The 15,367-nt window shown below is 41.0% G+C and overlaps 1 protein-coding gene across 1 annotated transcript; it reads left to right on the top strand.

Annotated features, from left to right (window-relative positions):
• The first annotated feature begins 1,992 nt into the window (after positions 1 to 1,992).
• On the top strand, positions 1,993 to 3,223 carry LOC149274386 (eukaryotic translation initiation factor 1-like). The gene is made up of 4 exons (XM_089505565.1): positions 1,993 to 2,023; positions 2,677 to 2,840; positions 2,933 to 3,034; positions 3,179 to 3,223. The coding sequence occupies exons 1-4, from the start codon at positions 1,993 to 1,995 to the stop codon at positions 3,221 to 3,223; spliced, it is 342 nt and encodes a 113-aa protein (XP_089361691.1).
• Positions 3,224 to 15,367: the final 12,144 nt, after the last annotated feature.

Genomic DNA, 15,367 nt, shown 5'->3' on the forward strand with positions numbered 1-15,367 from the left:
TATTTGAAGGCTCTTTGTGTTTTGCTAATCTTAACTACATTCCCTGTACTAGTGGCGCTGTTGCCCCTGAAATCCTAGAACCAGATTTTCTCAAATATAAGACTAGATTTTTTATTTTTCTCCTTTTTCCAGGGCAAATGTCACATTCAAGGTCATATAATTGGGCCTCAAATAGAAGTGTTACAGTAAGGTCCAGATCCCCTGCAGGGCACCTGGATCCTGCTCGGCAGCCAGTGGGTGTCTGCGTGACAACTTCCGCTGCTGCCTGTGCTTCCTCTTGGGCTTCTATGCCCGAGCGCCCTCGTGACATGACATTTCGCTGCAGAAGTGGAGTTTGTGCACATTGGGTATACATTTTCCGCAGCAATGTGGACAACCTCCAATGCTGAGGCTTTTGTGATGGATCACTGGGGTTCCATAACCTTCAGCAGAGGTTGTCGGCACATGTCGTGCAGATGTTCCCTGGCTGCCCCCATTAGACATAAATATTTTTTTGGCAGAAACTTTAGGGTCTGGGGAAGCATTAGTAGGTCAGGGTGGCATATGGGGGGATATAAGGCATTCCTGTAGGCAGTGGCATATATGGGGTTAACAGGCATTTCTGGGGTGGGGCAGGGGGATTAAATGCCGTATCATAGAGATAGAGTGGTATAAGGCATATCTTGGGGGCAGAGTAGCAAGCAATGGGGCAGATGTGCATAACTGGGGGGTAGGTTGGCAAATAAAAGAAAATAAAAACAAACTTTTTCAAAAATATTTTGCATCTGGCAAAAACCGCCACTTAGTGTCTAATGTCCGGGCGAGGCAGCTTTCAACTCTAGTGATCACTGAGTGTAAATCATCCTTGGAAAACAGGATCTTATAGACACCCATGAAAAAAATATTTAATATGTTTTCAAACCAAGTTGAATTTCTTTATTTGCCCTTACGGCTAACGGTCCTAAGAGCTTCTAAACGTGCCCAAAATACGGGGCGTTGTAACCACGACACAACATGCAAAATGCGTCCAATAGTCTTACATAATTGCTGATGACCTCATTTAGCGGAAGTCATTTGTTTGCTGGTGTAATATCTGCAAAGGGAAATCCTCCCTTACCCCGCAGGAACCCTCCCCTTACACACTAGGACACGGGCAGCCATTATTAGTTTGGGCAAAACGACTGAAATACAGAACCGATCAGATATCTGTAACGAGAACACAAATTAAGAAAGTAATTTAAGTAAAGAGATTTAGACAACATGTCATTTCAATGACAGGCGGTTGGGGTCACCAGCTGAGAAAAACCCCATAGAAGGTTCTACAAGCACCAAAACAAGAATGATGCACCCAAATATGCCTATGAACGACAATTCACAATAGCGACACCTATAACTAATGTTTACTTTTCATTTAAATGCGGATCTGATGTTAATTGACCCGTTGTGTACTTGTATAGGTATAGCTCATGGGATTAGATGGCCATGTTGAGTAGATTAATTTGTGTATTGAAGGCTGATATCAGACATATAGCATATAGGCCGGTGCTGCGACCACACCAGGGCTCTGGGGGCCATGATAGCTGAATCACAATGCTGTTGGATGATCTGTTTACTTGGAGTGGCCGAGAGATAATTATATAAATGTAAAACAAGAAAATAGAAAACACGGTTTATTAAACCCACGAAATGAGCATTTTTATGGAATCTCAAACAGATCACACACACGGGTCACGGTTATACTATTTCAAGGAAACGTTTAATATATCAGCCCACTAGCAACATGGCGGCTACTGCCGCAGTCCCACCCATAAACTCCTACAATCATAAACAAGCTTCGCTCATGGGGCGGGCCCTGGTGCGTGCTGACGTCAGTGCCCGAGCTGAGGGTATATAAGGTAGCGCAGCCATTAAGTCGTGTACGTGTTCTCTGAGCTGCGCAGCTGTACCCGTCTCAGAAACCTGCTGTAACCGCGCTTCGCCGTCGTCCCCACCGAGAAAATCCCATCCTATCGTATGTCAGCTATCCAGAACCTCCAGGCTTTCGGTGAGTCCCCGAATCTATTTCACTGCTTTTTTTTATTATTTTTTTTATTTTTTTAGCCGTGGTTTTGGTGTTACGCGGTTCCGCTACGCTTTAATGCGCTTAATATAACGTTAACCTTAACACTTATATCACTAACTACCGGCTGAGTTTTGTTTTGGTGTTTTTTTTTTTTTGTTTTTTTTTTCGTTCTCGGTGCTCTATGAAGTAACGTATTAACTACTAATGTCCTGTGGTTTCGTGTTATTTAAACGTAGAATTATAAACAATTTCCGACGTCCGCGTTTATCGTGGGCACGTTTGTAATGACCCTGTACCGGTTTGGGGTTGTCTCGGTAGAGCCGGTGTTTCTGTGGCGGTTCTAAGATGGCGGCCGTTGGCTCCCAGTTTCTTGGCGAAAAGCCAATATTTGGTTTGCGTCATGACGCAGGTGGGCGGGACTCGGTAATGCCACGCCTGTTTCGTTTATCAACGCCCCTCGCCTTTTATGGTTACAGAGTCTGTGTAACTGTTTGTAGGAATGTTCCATCCCCTGATAATGATTCGATTATATATATAATTTTTAGTATTTTCTTTAAAGGCGTTAAATGCTAAAGAACTTTACTGGTTAATGTCTGCTCTGCTTAACTTGTATTATGCTTCCCTGTTTATTTCAGACCCCTTTGCTGATGCAAGTAAGGGTGATGACTGGCTCCCAGCCGGGACAGAGGATTCCATTCATATAAGGATTCAGCAGAGAAACGGCAGGAAGACCCTTACAACTGTTCAAGGCATATCTGATGACTACGACAAGAAGAAACTAGTTAAAGCCTTTAAAAAGGTAGTTTATTTGTGTTCTTTATCCCATGCGTTGACCGCTTGTGCATCAGACGGCTCGTACTTACACTCTGCTATCCTTAATTGTAATTACAGAAGTTTGCTTGCAATGGTACGGTGGTTGACCATCCAGAATACGGAGAGGTGATCCAGCTTCAGGGAGATCAGCGTAAGAATGCGTGCCAGTTCCTTACGGAGGTAAGATCTTTTGCCTTTGCTAAAATATTTCTATAGGCTCCACTACTGGCTGCTATTGTATAATATGATGGCTACTGTAGTGGTAGGCTGTGTGAATTATCCATGATGTTGGAATAGTTCTCTTAATCTCTGTATCTCCTGCAGGTCGGCCTTTGTAAGGATGACCAACTGAAGGTCCATGGATTTTAGCGTTCCAGGCTTTCTGCTTTACATTGCCAAAGGAACCCTAGGAAATGCCTAAGGACTCCGACACGTGGCAGGATTTTAAATATTTTGTTTTGTGTATACCTTGCTGACCTTAAGGACTATAATAAACCTTTTAAATTGTACCATGTATAATCATTCTGCTGGGTTAATACAATCTAGGTATCTGTCAAGGGAAACCTCTCCTAATTCTTGATGTTGTCTTTCAAGGGTACTCCTAGCTCGCTGCTGTGGGGGAGGGGGGGATGAAAAGGCTGACATGTCATCTCCAGAGACCACCAGCAGCAGTAAAATGGGTGGTAAAGAGCTCAGTGACTTTACACGTGGTAACATCATAGGATGCCATCTTTCTCGGATGTCTGTCCGCGAAATTTCTGATATGCTTGAACTGCCTAGGTCCACAGTAACTGCTGTTATTATGAAGTGGCAGCGTTTAGGAGCAACAGCTGTTCAGCCACAAAGCGATAGATCAAAAACACTCAGAGATGGGGACCACAAAGTGGTATAGCAAGTAAATCTCTCCTCTGCAGCATAACTCATGAGAGTTTTGAGCTCTATAACATGGCGGGTTAAGGAAAGATATGTCCCACAAGTTCATATACCTTCGCTGTGCAGGTAGGCAAATGCCAGTGCTTAGCGTACGGCCCAGTGCTGGCCAGACAGTAAAGTGCAGACTAACCGTATGATAAAGGAAATGTTTGGTTGGTGCATACTGTAGTTCAAGAGGAAACGCTGATGCAGCAAATTGTGTAATGGAAAAAGGTTCTTTTGTAAATGCATTTAATTTTGTTTTAATAAACTTTTTTTTTAAAACCAGTACAGTTTGGGGTTTTTCTTTCCACAAACTGGATTGCTACAGGCTTTTTTTTTCTGTTAAGTTAATGAAGCTGATCGGTTATTGGGAAGCCATTTGTTTTTGAAGGTTCTTCGCATTGTTAATCTTAACTATATTTTCTGTACTTGGTAAGGCTGTTGCCCCTGAAATCCTAGTACTTTTTTCTGCCACACTAAGTATGTCAATTTCTACCTGTTGGGATGCTTTCTGTCATTCAAGTTGCCATTACACAGGAGAGTGAGAGTATGGTAGGAAATGCAGATTATAAGCCAAAAATACAAATTCTTCGAGATTTAAAATCCTACGGGGGGGGGGGAGACAAGTGACAAAATTGCCCAGTACCCCGTGTATGGTTGATGTCTTCTGGATTCTCTTTGATCCTCAATGATGTGCTATAAATACTTAAAGCAAATTAGTATGAGTGGGACAACAGGTGCGAAGGGGGGAAAAAGCAATTGCTGATTATGAAATCCTTATGTATTTGAATACACAGATATTACGCAGATGATCTAGTCTGTAATGAGACATGGATGTTTCTTGGAGAATACTTTGCCTTCATTACCCTTTTGTTCTTCAGAGCCCGGTAACCAAAGCAATGCAGCCAGAGGACCGCTGTTATCAGACTGTTCGGTCACATACGATAATGGCAGTGGCTCTTAATGTTATGGATATTCTGAAGGAATGTAGAGAAAGTTCATGGGGGGGCCTTTTTTTATTCGGAACAGCATTTGGGGGTGTTCCAAAAGGAGGAGGTTCCTGACCCCTTCTGGACTCTCTGTTCATTGTAGAACTTTTGAAAATAGGTTCCGCCAGAGTAACGAGGCATTAGTAGTAGGGCGCTGGGCCTGGGCAGGCAGACGCTGGCAGATGATACGCACGTGCACCCCCGCTGAACAGGACTGTGTTTCTCCAGTATTATATGTAATACAAATTATATTGTCACCAATATTTATCAATGAAGAATAATAAACGATATGATAGAAAAATTCTAAAAAAAATAAATGTCCATTAATGGGCAACTGTCAATCGAATAAACTCTACTCAGGAACAGGTGCAAAAATGTCTGCCACAGACCCTGTTCGCAGCACATTTTCTGCACCAAAATGAACTATTAATTCCCTTGCAGTGCTGAATGTAAGCAAGAAGCATCGATCTTTGGTCACTGTCTCACACTCCAACTCTCATCAGTCTATAACTGCCTACTGGCAAGTTAAAAATGGCGGCAGCAGACACACATCTACTGCGTGTCCCTCCCCTTGTAAATGCTGATTGGCCAGAGTGAAAAAACTAAGGAAACACTCCCACAGGTTGTTGGACCCATCAATCACAGCCATAACATCCTATCAGTACCTATCAGTCATTCATATGTATCAGCCTACACAGTCCCACCCACTTTACCTCATCAACAAGCGTCAAAATGGCTTGTAAACGGTGGCAGCTACATGTGGTAAAGTTAAAAATAAAGTTTGGATGAAAACGAAGGTCTAACGGATGTTACTGCATCTGATGGGGTTTCCGGGAGAAGCTGAAGTCGGGGAATATGAGCCAATAACCAAACCTAAGACTGATTGCAAGCAGTGAAACGGTGAGTTAAAAAACCCCAATCGGCAGAGTAATAGTTATATAACCACGTCGGCTAAAGAGGTTCTGCTGAATGCAATCACTTTGATACCGGCTGCACCTGCACTAAAAGTAGAAGCAATCCACAAAAGTGGAGTTGGAGTTGGAGCGGGCACTTTAAGGCCGGCGTATGCCTAGTGACTGAAGTGTGACCAACCTCTGGGTACGACAGACTGCATGTTGTATTTTGACCATTACACCAACAGGGACTTTGATGACATCACATACTAAATAAATAGACATTAAAATGTAGTTGCTCCCCTTTTGCAGCTATAACGGCTTCCACTCTTCTGGGAAGGCTTTCCACAAGATTTTGGGGGGTTTCTGTGGGAATTTTTGCCCATTCATCCAGTAGAGCGTTTGTGAGGTCAGGCGCTGATGCAATTTCCATTCCAATCCATCCAAAATGTGTTTGATGGGGTTGAGGTCAGGGCTCTGTGCGGCCAGTTAAGTTCTTCTACACCAATCCATCCAACCATGTCTTTACGGAGCTTGCTTTGTGAACTACTACATGAGCACAAAAATTGTGATCATAAGTATTGTGTTTGTTTATATATATATATATATATATATATATATATAGCATAGAGCATCAATCTTAATTGCTATAGATTGAATAAATTGATTTGTGGAAAGGCAAAGATGGCACAAGCAGGGTTGTTTATGGGACAAAGATGGCACAGGGTTGGCTGTTTTGGGGACAAAGATGTCTTATGCTGGGCTGTTTGGGGACAAAGATGACAAGTCCTGTGTGTGTAATTTGGGTGCTGGCCAGGTTCTATGTGGGCAGTGTGGATGCCAGGGCTGGCCTTTGGGGTGTGCAACCTGTGATCAGTGCCTGTAATTTAGGGGGTTTTATGCTTTAACGCTGACTTCTTATGTGAATTCCAATTGATCTATAACTTCAAATCTAGGTTTGTGTTATTCTGTTGATCCATATCTGCTATGCTATGTTTCCATGCATTATTTATGTTTACCTGCAAATCTCGGGTTTGTATGTCTTATTCAGTTGCTCTATACATGCAAGTGCTGTTTTATGTGTTTATTTGATCTATATCTGAACTAAAGGGAGTGAGTAAAAGAGAGGTATGGCTTAGTGAATGAGGGGACAAAGGGACTCTGGGGGTGATTATGGGGAAGGGCCTCTCTCACGTTAGCGTCAGAAGGAGGGAAGACTGCGCTGACTCTCACAGTCTTCCCCAAATCTGCAGTCAGTGTGGCAAATATTTTTTTTTTTTGTGTGGTCTAATAATATATATATTGGTAGCAGGAGCTAATATGAAAGAATGAAAACTATCTGCCAGTTCAGCTGTTATCATTTGGAAATCATATTTCAATCAGGGTCTTTACTTCAAAGAGATAAGTGCATATTATGTAGTTAAAAATGCATGTCTAATGCAGATATTTAGTGTATATGTAGCATTTTATGATGCCCCCCCTTACTTTGGTCCCTGTGTGTCCCCCTAAATATGAAAGCTATCCATCCTATTCCAATTTCGATTTACTCCAGGCTCTACTTTTTGTTGATCACGTGATTTTAGAAGCGGTCCCCGATTTGAAACCTACGTTCAATATAAAAATCTAAATTCCACGGAAATAAAATATTAGTTAAATCCAGTGAGGTGGATAAATTCAATCCAATGACATATTTTTTTCATCTTTGGGCCCAATGTCCCTGACACATCACAGACAGTAATTAATATCACCTAAAAGCCTCATAAGGGGGCATCTGACGTCCCAACCAGTGCGAACTTCTGGTCACTTCTGCCCCATTAGGTCCATATAATCGCTAAATAATATGCTTACATTACCGAGTCAGACAGGCAATCAATGGAAGACGTTCTGTACGTATCCTGTAAGGACAATGACCCTGTAGATGTATCCGAATTAAGGGGGTATTAATCACCCAAGAGCTGTTGAGTGCCCTTATGCACATATTTACTTATCAGCAATATGTATTCAGATATATTTGGGTATCAGATACAAGAAGGTTGATTTTATGATTTGTGATCTGGCGTAGAAGAGGCTTAGAACCATAACGCTTTGCTAATTTGCTAGACATAGCCGTTGATTTTGTTTGCTGCAATACATATTTTCCGACAAAGAGACTGAGTTTCACCTGTGCGCATGCATTTAGTCAACCTGAGCATATGAATTTCCTGTTTTCTGTGTGCTGGTTCCAGTAATTAGGATTCGCCTGTACAATTGAACTACTCTATGACCTCATGATCTGCCATGCGATCCTGTATACTTGCCCCTCATCAATGTAATAAGCAACTATGGCTTAGCTGACCCATTCAAGGGCTGATGGGTTCACCCTGTAAATAAATGTTCCTAGTGACTATTCTGGTGTAAGCCTTGGATCACTTTGATTTTACCTTTACACTGAGGTGTGTTCTTGGCGAAGGCTACAAAATATTTTACCTTCCAGTGCAGTGGACCCACCAGGTATCTTGGAAGCCTGGCGCTAATGAGTGCCACCATACTGAAGACATCGGCTAATTCTGTGTGTGTATACAAGGGGGTGTTTGTATCTTTTCTAACACAACAAACCAACCCAAAACAAAATACTAAACTGTTAAAAACGAATCCCTGATTCGTAAGATTTCACTGATTATTAGCATACCGGTATACTCTCCTTTTAAAACAAGTCCACCAGTCTTAAGTCCAAATAGTCTCCCAACCCCTAAAAAGTGTCCTCCTTTGGCTGTATGAAAGCTTTGGTTTGCTATAGATTTAACCGATCCGTAACCGCCGTGGGAGGGTTTTTTAGTACTGTAAAGTTCTGACAACAATGAGCAAAGTACTGGCTAAGTTACTAAGCGCTCAGCGTCTTAATATAGAAATTGATGTTGCTACAGTAGAAGCTCATTGAGGCCAATGTGGCGCATCTAGTAGTTTGAATATGTTTTGATTACCTTTGTTTTAATAATACATGTTATTTGTTATTCTTCAACTAATGTATCAACGGATATAGTTACATTCTAAAATCTTAAGTTACATTTGTGAAACTATATGATAGGATAGTAGTGAATGTGGTGTCATAATAATAGATCTCAGTTGTGTATAATTTAGTATAGGGATACCTTTAGTGGCTTTGTTTTAATCCTTGTGATGACGTTGAAGTGGTAACGTTGTTACAGGTATGTGTTTTTGCCTCCCAGGGCACATGCGGTGTGTTTTACTCCCACCTTTCTATGGTGTAAAAGTTCCATAGCTGGGAGGTCCTTTTACAATGTACGTGGCGTCCCTCTTTGCTGATGCATGGAAACATCAAGGGTGGATCTAACAAGACCCACCACAAGCATGTGTGTATTGATGTCAAGTAGGTTGTTTTCACCCTGTGAATGAGTGAGAATGCATTAATAAATATGTGTGAATGAGTGAGAGAATAAGTGATCATAGATGTATAATTGATTTGTGGAAAGTCAAAGATGGCACAGGCAGGGTGTTTATGAGACAAAGATGGCACAGGCCGGGCTGTTTGGGGGCAAAGATGACAAGTCCCATGTGTGTAATTTGCTTGCTGGTCAGGTTGGATGCCAGGGCTGGCTTTGGGGTGTGCAACATGTGATCTATGTCTGTAATTTAGGCAATTTTATCTATACCTGCAATGCTATATTTCCATACATTATTTATATACCTTTTTAAATACAGGGTTTGTATGTCTTACTCAGTTGATCAATACCTGCAGTGCTGTTTTTTCATGTATTGTTTATTTGATCTGCACCCTCAGTGCTGAGTTTACATTTGTTTTCCAGTTGATTTATACCTGAAATGCTGGGTTTGTGTGTTCTGTCTATCTATACCTGAAATGCTATTTCCCCATACTTTATTATTGTATACCTGCAATGCAAATACAGGATTTGTATGTCTGATTCAATGTGGCAAACCTGTTTTTGGTGCGGGAGCGGAGGGAGTGATTGTATGCTAGAGAGCGTGGAGCGGGGCCCAAGGAAATGCTTGCATAGGGCCTAATTTTTTTTCAATATAAAATGTATTGTTAGCAGGGGCTAATATTAAAGAATGAAAAATAACTGCCAGTTCAGCTGTTATTTTGAAATGTTTCAATCAGTCTTTAAGTATGTATATGTGTGTGTGTGTGTGTGTGTATATTTATTTATTATGTGTGTGTGATCTCATGCGCTTCATAGTGTGTCCCTGAATGGCAGAAATAAAATGTGGTTACCCAACCCTGATTATAACTGTTGTGTAAAATGTACTAAAAATGAAGACGCATATCTCCCTGCTGCCTTACTAGACAACCGGTTAAATACCCCTGAAACTCTACGCCTGCTGCTATTGAACCCTCTGACACTTTCATATCACACTACTAAATATTAGACATGCCTTGGACTTGCTTAGTGAAAGAATGAGAAGGAATGTGGTATGTCATACAGATTAACCACCTGTGATTATTATTATGCAGACTTTGGTCCCTTGTCGGTCTCCACTATTAAGAGTTGGGATTAGGCTCATTTTTGGGCTATTTTCAGCATTTCCTACATCCTTCTGTTTGCATAGATGAGTCCAAATCCACGCTGCATATCAACCTCAATCAACTGAATCACCGCTACTCCAGTAGATAATAAACCGGGTAGCGCTTGTCTCTCAGCTTTTCAGATGCGAAGGCACAGCAGGTTTCATTAATCGTTGGAATGCTGGAGCATAAAGACCTTCCGAGTTCTCATGACATCTCATCCACCTACCAATTGCGTCACAGATGGCCTTGCCTTGAAGAGCCCCAAATGTCTTTCATCCACTTCCAAATATAATTCCGCTCCCAACTTAACTTGGGCACATGATTGATTTTGGCATTTAACCCTGTAAATACCACTCATAATCTCTAAAGCTAAATGGAAATGACACATATTGGGTTAATACAACAGAAATGGTGATCTCTGAAATACGAGAAGGATTTCCGGGGGCAAACTTGTTCTGAAGCAGAATAAGGGTTGGGTCAGGTTGGCAGCCACACATAGCTTTGGTAAGACTTAAGAGAGAGGGCGCATGATGTCCTTAGCTGACCATTTCAAATGGAAACATTTTATTCTACCTAATAGTAGACGGAACGAGTGCGGCAAACTGCCCACCTCAAGGACACGCAAATCTTGTTAATAACAGCCTGTTAAAATGTGACATTTCTGAATTTGGTCTGGTCATGGAGTTCTAACTTTCCATGTTTCAGATATACTTTTCTTTTCTAGCGTTAATCACTAATGACAAGTCTACTGGAGAGTTGTGGTCTCAAACCCCTCTCTTTACTATTTATTGTGAAGGACCAACACTGGCAGATTCCTCCAGCAAGAAGAGCTGAGCTGGCGCTGTATAATGCGGAATTCTTCTTTCTTTCTTTCTTTCATTCCCTTCTCCCCCCTTTTCCCCTTCTCCCCCCTTTTCCCCTTTTCCCCTTCTCCCCCCTTTTCCCCTTCTCCCCCCTTTTCCCCTTCTCCCCCCTTTTCCCCTTCTCCCCCCTTTTCCCTTCCTCTCATTGTCCATGCACGCAATAGATTCAGCCCCAATGCACTGAACGTTAAATTATACAAAGACAAGTGTATACCACTTAATCCAAGAGCCAATGTTTATTGCCTTTCTCTGCAAACAGTGACACGATCCTGCATCTGTACGCAGCAAGTGCTTCCATCTAAGCAGATTCCAATTTAAATCTCCTTTAGACCTTTTCAAATTGCAATCTTTATAACTGAGCTTGAAGTGATAATGGGAATACGTGACAGATTGCTCGATAACGGGAGAGTTGAGTACTAATCAATCTCTGGGATGTCCTGGTAACTACCTCCATGTCATATGTTTACATTAACACTACACATGAAGGATGCTGTTCATTAGAGTTTGAGTTCTCCATCAAGAATCCATCAGGATCGGTGGGCATGTCTGGTGGTACAGGTGCCAAGACAGACCCAGACGCCACTCAGACACGGCAAACATGGATAGGACAGGGAGAAATGCAGACTAAGGCATACATACAGAGAACTGGATGAATTCGCAAGGCAGGGAGCCTGACACGTGCGGTGTTCTCACATACAACAAAACTTTACGTTAAAAAAAGTCAAACTCTTGGCTAAAGGAGCGTTGAGGTGGACATTGCGAGTCTGAGTTACAAGTGCTGTGATGTTAACATTTTTCGCTCAAGGAATGAACTTTTTTATTGGGTCCTCAATCAATTTGGTCATCAAATCTGACCAACCCATCGAGTTGAATGTAATTATTCAAATCAAGTCACTTTTGCGAGCGGAGTTGGCAACTCAGTAGTTCACACATCTATACCGGTGTGATATGTGTTTATTTTTTTTTTATTTTTATAAATGTAATATTTTGTCATTCATAAACATGCGCCTCATAAACAGACCTATAAGGAGTGAGCGATACTTTGTGATGAACTCTAACATGGTTTTCCCCAAGGGAGTGGACCTCAAAGTTTAAAATCTTTGGTCCAATTGAATAACTCCATTCTGCGCATATCGTAATTTGTCAAAACCTTATCAATTCCCGCACGTGAAGAGGTACCAAACACCTGGGGAAGCGTCTGATTATATAAGGCAGTACTGCGAGCACGTACCGGCTAGGTGATGAAGTAGCGTGTATAAGTCTGGGCAGCCGGTCCTTAGCCCTCGATGCTCATCAAGAACAAACAACTTGACACAAGCATCGGGTCACCGTGAAAGGAGAGACTGTACGACAATATAATAGGAAGCACTCAACAAATCCCCTGTCACTGATCCATGCCTGTGCGTGTACTTATATGTGTGTGTGTATATGTATAAAGCATTTTCTACATATGTAGCAGAGCCGGGAGACAATTAATTTCAGATCTGAGCAGAAATCTATTAAAGTTCCTGAAACTGTACTGACAAATCAAATACGCAAATAATAATCGGGCAATTGGATCATGCCATTGCACTGCGTGACATTACGTGACAAAGAGTTAAAATGCAGATGTTGTGGGGGTAAGGAGGGCATTGACATCATGAGCAGATGGGGCAGGGAGGGGTAGTTGGGTGAAGGGAGGAGACACCCTCTGGAGCCCGTGATATAAAGTGCTCGGGAGCTGCTCAGAGACTCACAGCCCCGGGGATCTGCAGAGCCATAAAGACATCTGAGGACCACATCAGGTATGACACCTGGGCTGGGGCAGGGTATGGAGGGACTAGGGGCAGGGTGTGGAGGGACTAGGGGCAGATAGAATTTTGCTTCAAAGAAACTACCAAGATTAATGGGACGTTGTTTCATACCCTTGAGACTCTTGCAACTAAGACTAAATATTTATGTGTTGGACATGTGCTTAACATTCCTTGGGGTTGATGATTTTTGTTGCAGCCTTAATGGCGATGTCATAGATAAATATAATTTTCGAGAATGATTGGCAAAAAAATTCAGGACTTGATGTTGAATGTTGCTAATATACCAGCGGCTAGTGTGTATAAATAGATTGGATCTATCAGATTGTTAATAGATGTTGATTTGTCGGATCATGTATAGTATAGTTCTCCATAGGACATGGTATATGTGTATATGTCTGTTAATGTAAGCTGTACCGAAGTGATTATTTCAAGTCTATCTACTTCTAAATCAAATAGAAACATTTTCTGCCTGGGTAATATGTTTCATGTAGTGATATTCCAGTGTTTAACCCAAAATGTTTAAAAAGATACCAGTTTTAGCCAAAACGCATTTCTCCAGCTCCCATGATACTAGTAGAGAAGCAAACATTTGATGGCAGATAAGAAGCACTCTGCCCCATCTAGTCTGCTTTTTCCTGCTCTAAAGAGTCAGACCTTCATCAGTCCTCGGTCTTGTGTTAGATTTGTAGCCAAATCCCTATCCCATGCACATTTTAAGCCCCTCGCTTTTTTAGACTCTAGCGTTTATGCCGGGAAGCTGTTTCATTGATCTGCCACCCTTTCAGTAGAGTAAAAATTCCTTACGTTACATCCAAGCCTCCGACCCTCTAGTTTTAGATTATGGTCTCTTGTTCTAGAATTCCTCCTCCTTTTGTAGTGGGACAGCTTTAGATTTGGGTGGGCATTATGGGAGTTGTACGTTAATATAAGCCGAAGAGCTTACAGATGGCTTTTCAAGATCTATAAAAGGTACTGTAGTTCACTCTCCTTCCAACGTCACATTGACTTTTGCATATTTTTTTTTTTTTTTTATTTTTTTTTTTTTTTTTTTTTTTTATTTTTTTTTTTTTTATTTTTTTTTTTTTTTTTTTTTTTTTTTTTTTTTTATTTTGTTTAGTTTTTTTTTTTTTTTAGTTTTATTTTTTTTTTTTTTTTTTTTTGTTATTTTTTTTTTTTTTTTTTTTTTTTTTTATTTTTTTTTTTTTGTTTTTTTTTTTTTTATTTTTTTTTTTTTTTTTTTTTTTTTTTTTTTTTTTTTTTTTTTTTTATTTTTTTTTTTTTTTTTTTTTTTTTTTTTTTGTTTTTTTTTTTTTATTTTTTTTTTTTTTTTTTTTTTTTTTTTTTTTTTTTTTTTTTTTTTTATTTTTTTTTTTTTTTTTTAAGTTAGCTGTTCGCTTAGCGGTAGATTTCTTTTCTAGACAGAATCAGGCTATTCATTTAATGAGGTTATAGAAGCTGCCTCCATATTTATTATAGGACTTCACCTACATGTGAGATGCTCTTGTATACAGGTTGGCGATACTTTGTTACTCTTGTGCTTTACAGAGATGGACAACAAGGTTTGTGTCAGCGTCCTGTTAGCCATACTAGCCACAGCCTGCATCTGCAGACCAATGGCAGAGGTAGAGTCGTCGAGGCACAGCGCTGTTAGAAAGACCCCCATTTCTGAAATAAGCAGACGGGACCTCCTGGCCTCTATGTCCCACGAACAGAAGCAGCTCATGAACCAGCTCTTTCCTCAGCTTCTTGCAGGTAACGTGCCCAAAATGCAGATTTTGCTTGGTGGCAGCTTTCATTTAATGGCGGTAGAAGTGTTGGGGACGCTTAGCGCTTGGGTCATGTAATATTGATCGCTCGTTGTCCTCTGCAACCTGCTTAATATGATATTCTGTTTAGATAGGAACCTTAGGGAATGATGATGTCACCAGCAGCGTTCTCTTTAATTACGCTATACAAAACTACTCGCTTTAACCTCTAACTCCATACATCTTCCTAAATTACCCCACGTATAGAATAATGATAACCTCCTACTATTCCTCCTATAACCCCTGCCTATTAATCGTATAATCTATATATCTAGATCATGTTCATGTACCACCGAGTTGCTGGGTCATGTAGTCATTATTATGTCTGGTCGCTTAGAATTCAGCTCAAGGAAACTAAGTTTTCTGTTTAAGTCCACGAAGAGCACATAATTGCAGCTCTGTAGTTCCTAATACTCATGAGGGCTGTAGCGAAGATGTTTGGCGTTACCGAATGAAGACCTGTGTCGGTTCTTCTCATGCTTACCTTTTGTACACAATAGAACTCGCCGCTGTCGAAGGTCACCTTCACCCGATGCATGATCGGGACTACGCTGGGTGGATGGATTTCGGACGCAGGAGTTCAGAAGATCCCATCTCCGATTCCTAATGCTACTTAGTCCATCCTTTCGACCCTACCCTCACTTTTGTTCTTATGTGGGAATATTTGTAAGGATTTCAATAAGTTATGAGAAAAAAAGTACCCCTTTCCCTAATTTAATTTTTCATTGCT

The sequence above is a fragment of the Sceloporus occidentalis genome, unplaced genomic scaffold, assembly GCF_023333645.1.
Source record: "Sceloporus occidentalis isolate IW3139 unplaced genomic scaffold, rSceOcc1.0.p SCAF_335, whole genome shotgun sequence".
In the NCBI taxonomy this organism is placed as follows: domain Eukaryota; kingdom Metazoa; phylum Chordata; class Lepidosauria; order Squamata; family Phrynosomatidae; genus Sceloporus; species Sceloporus occidentalis.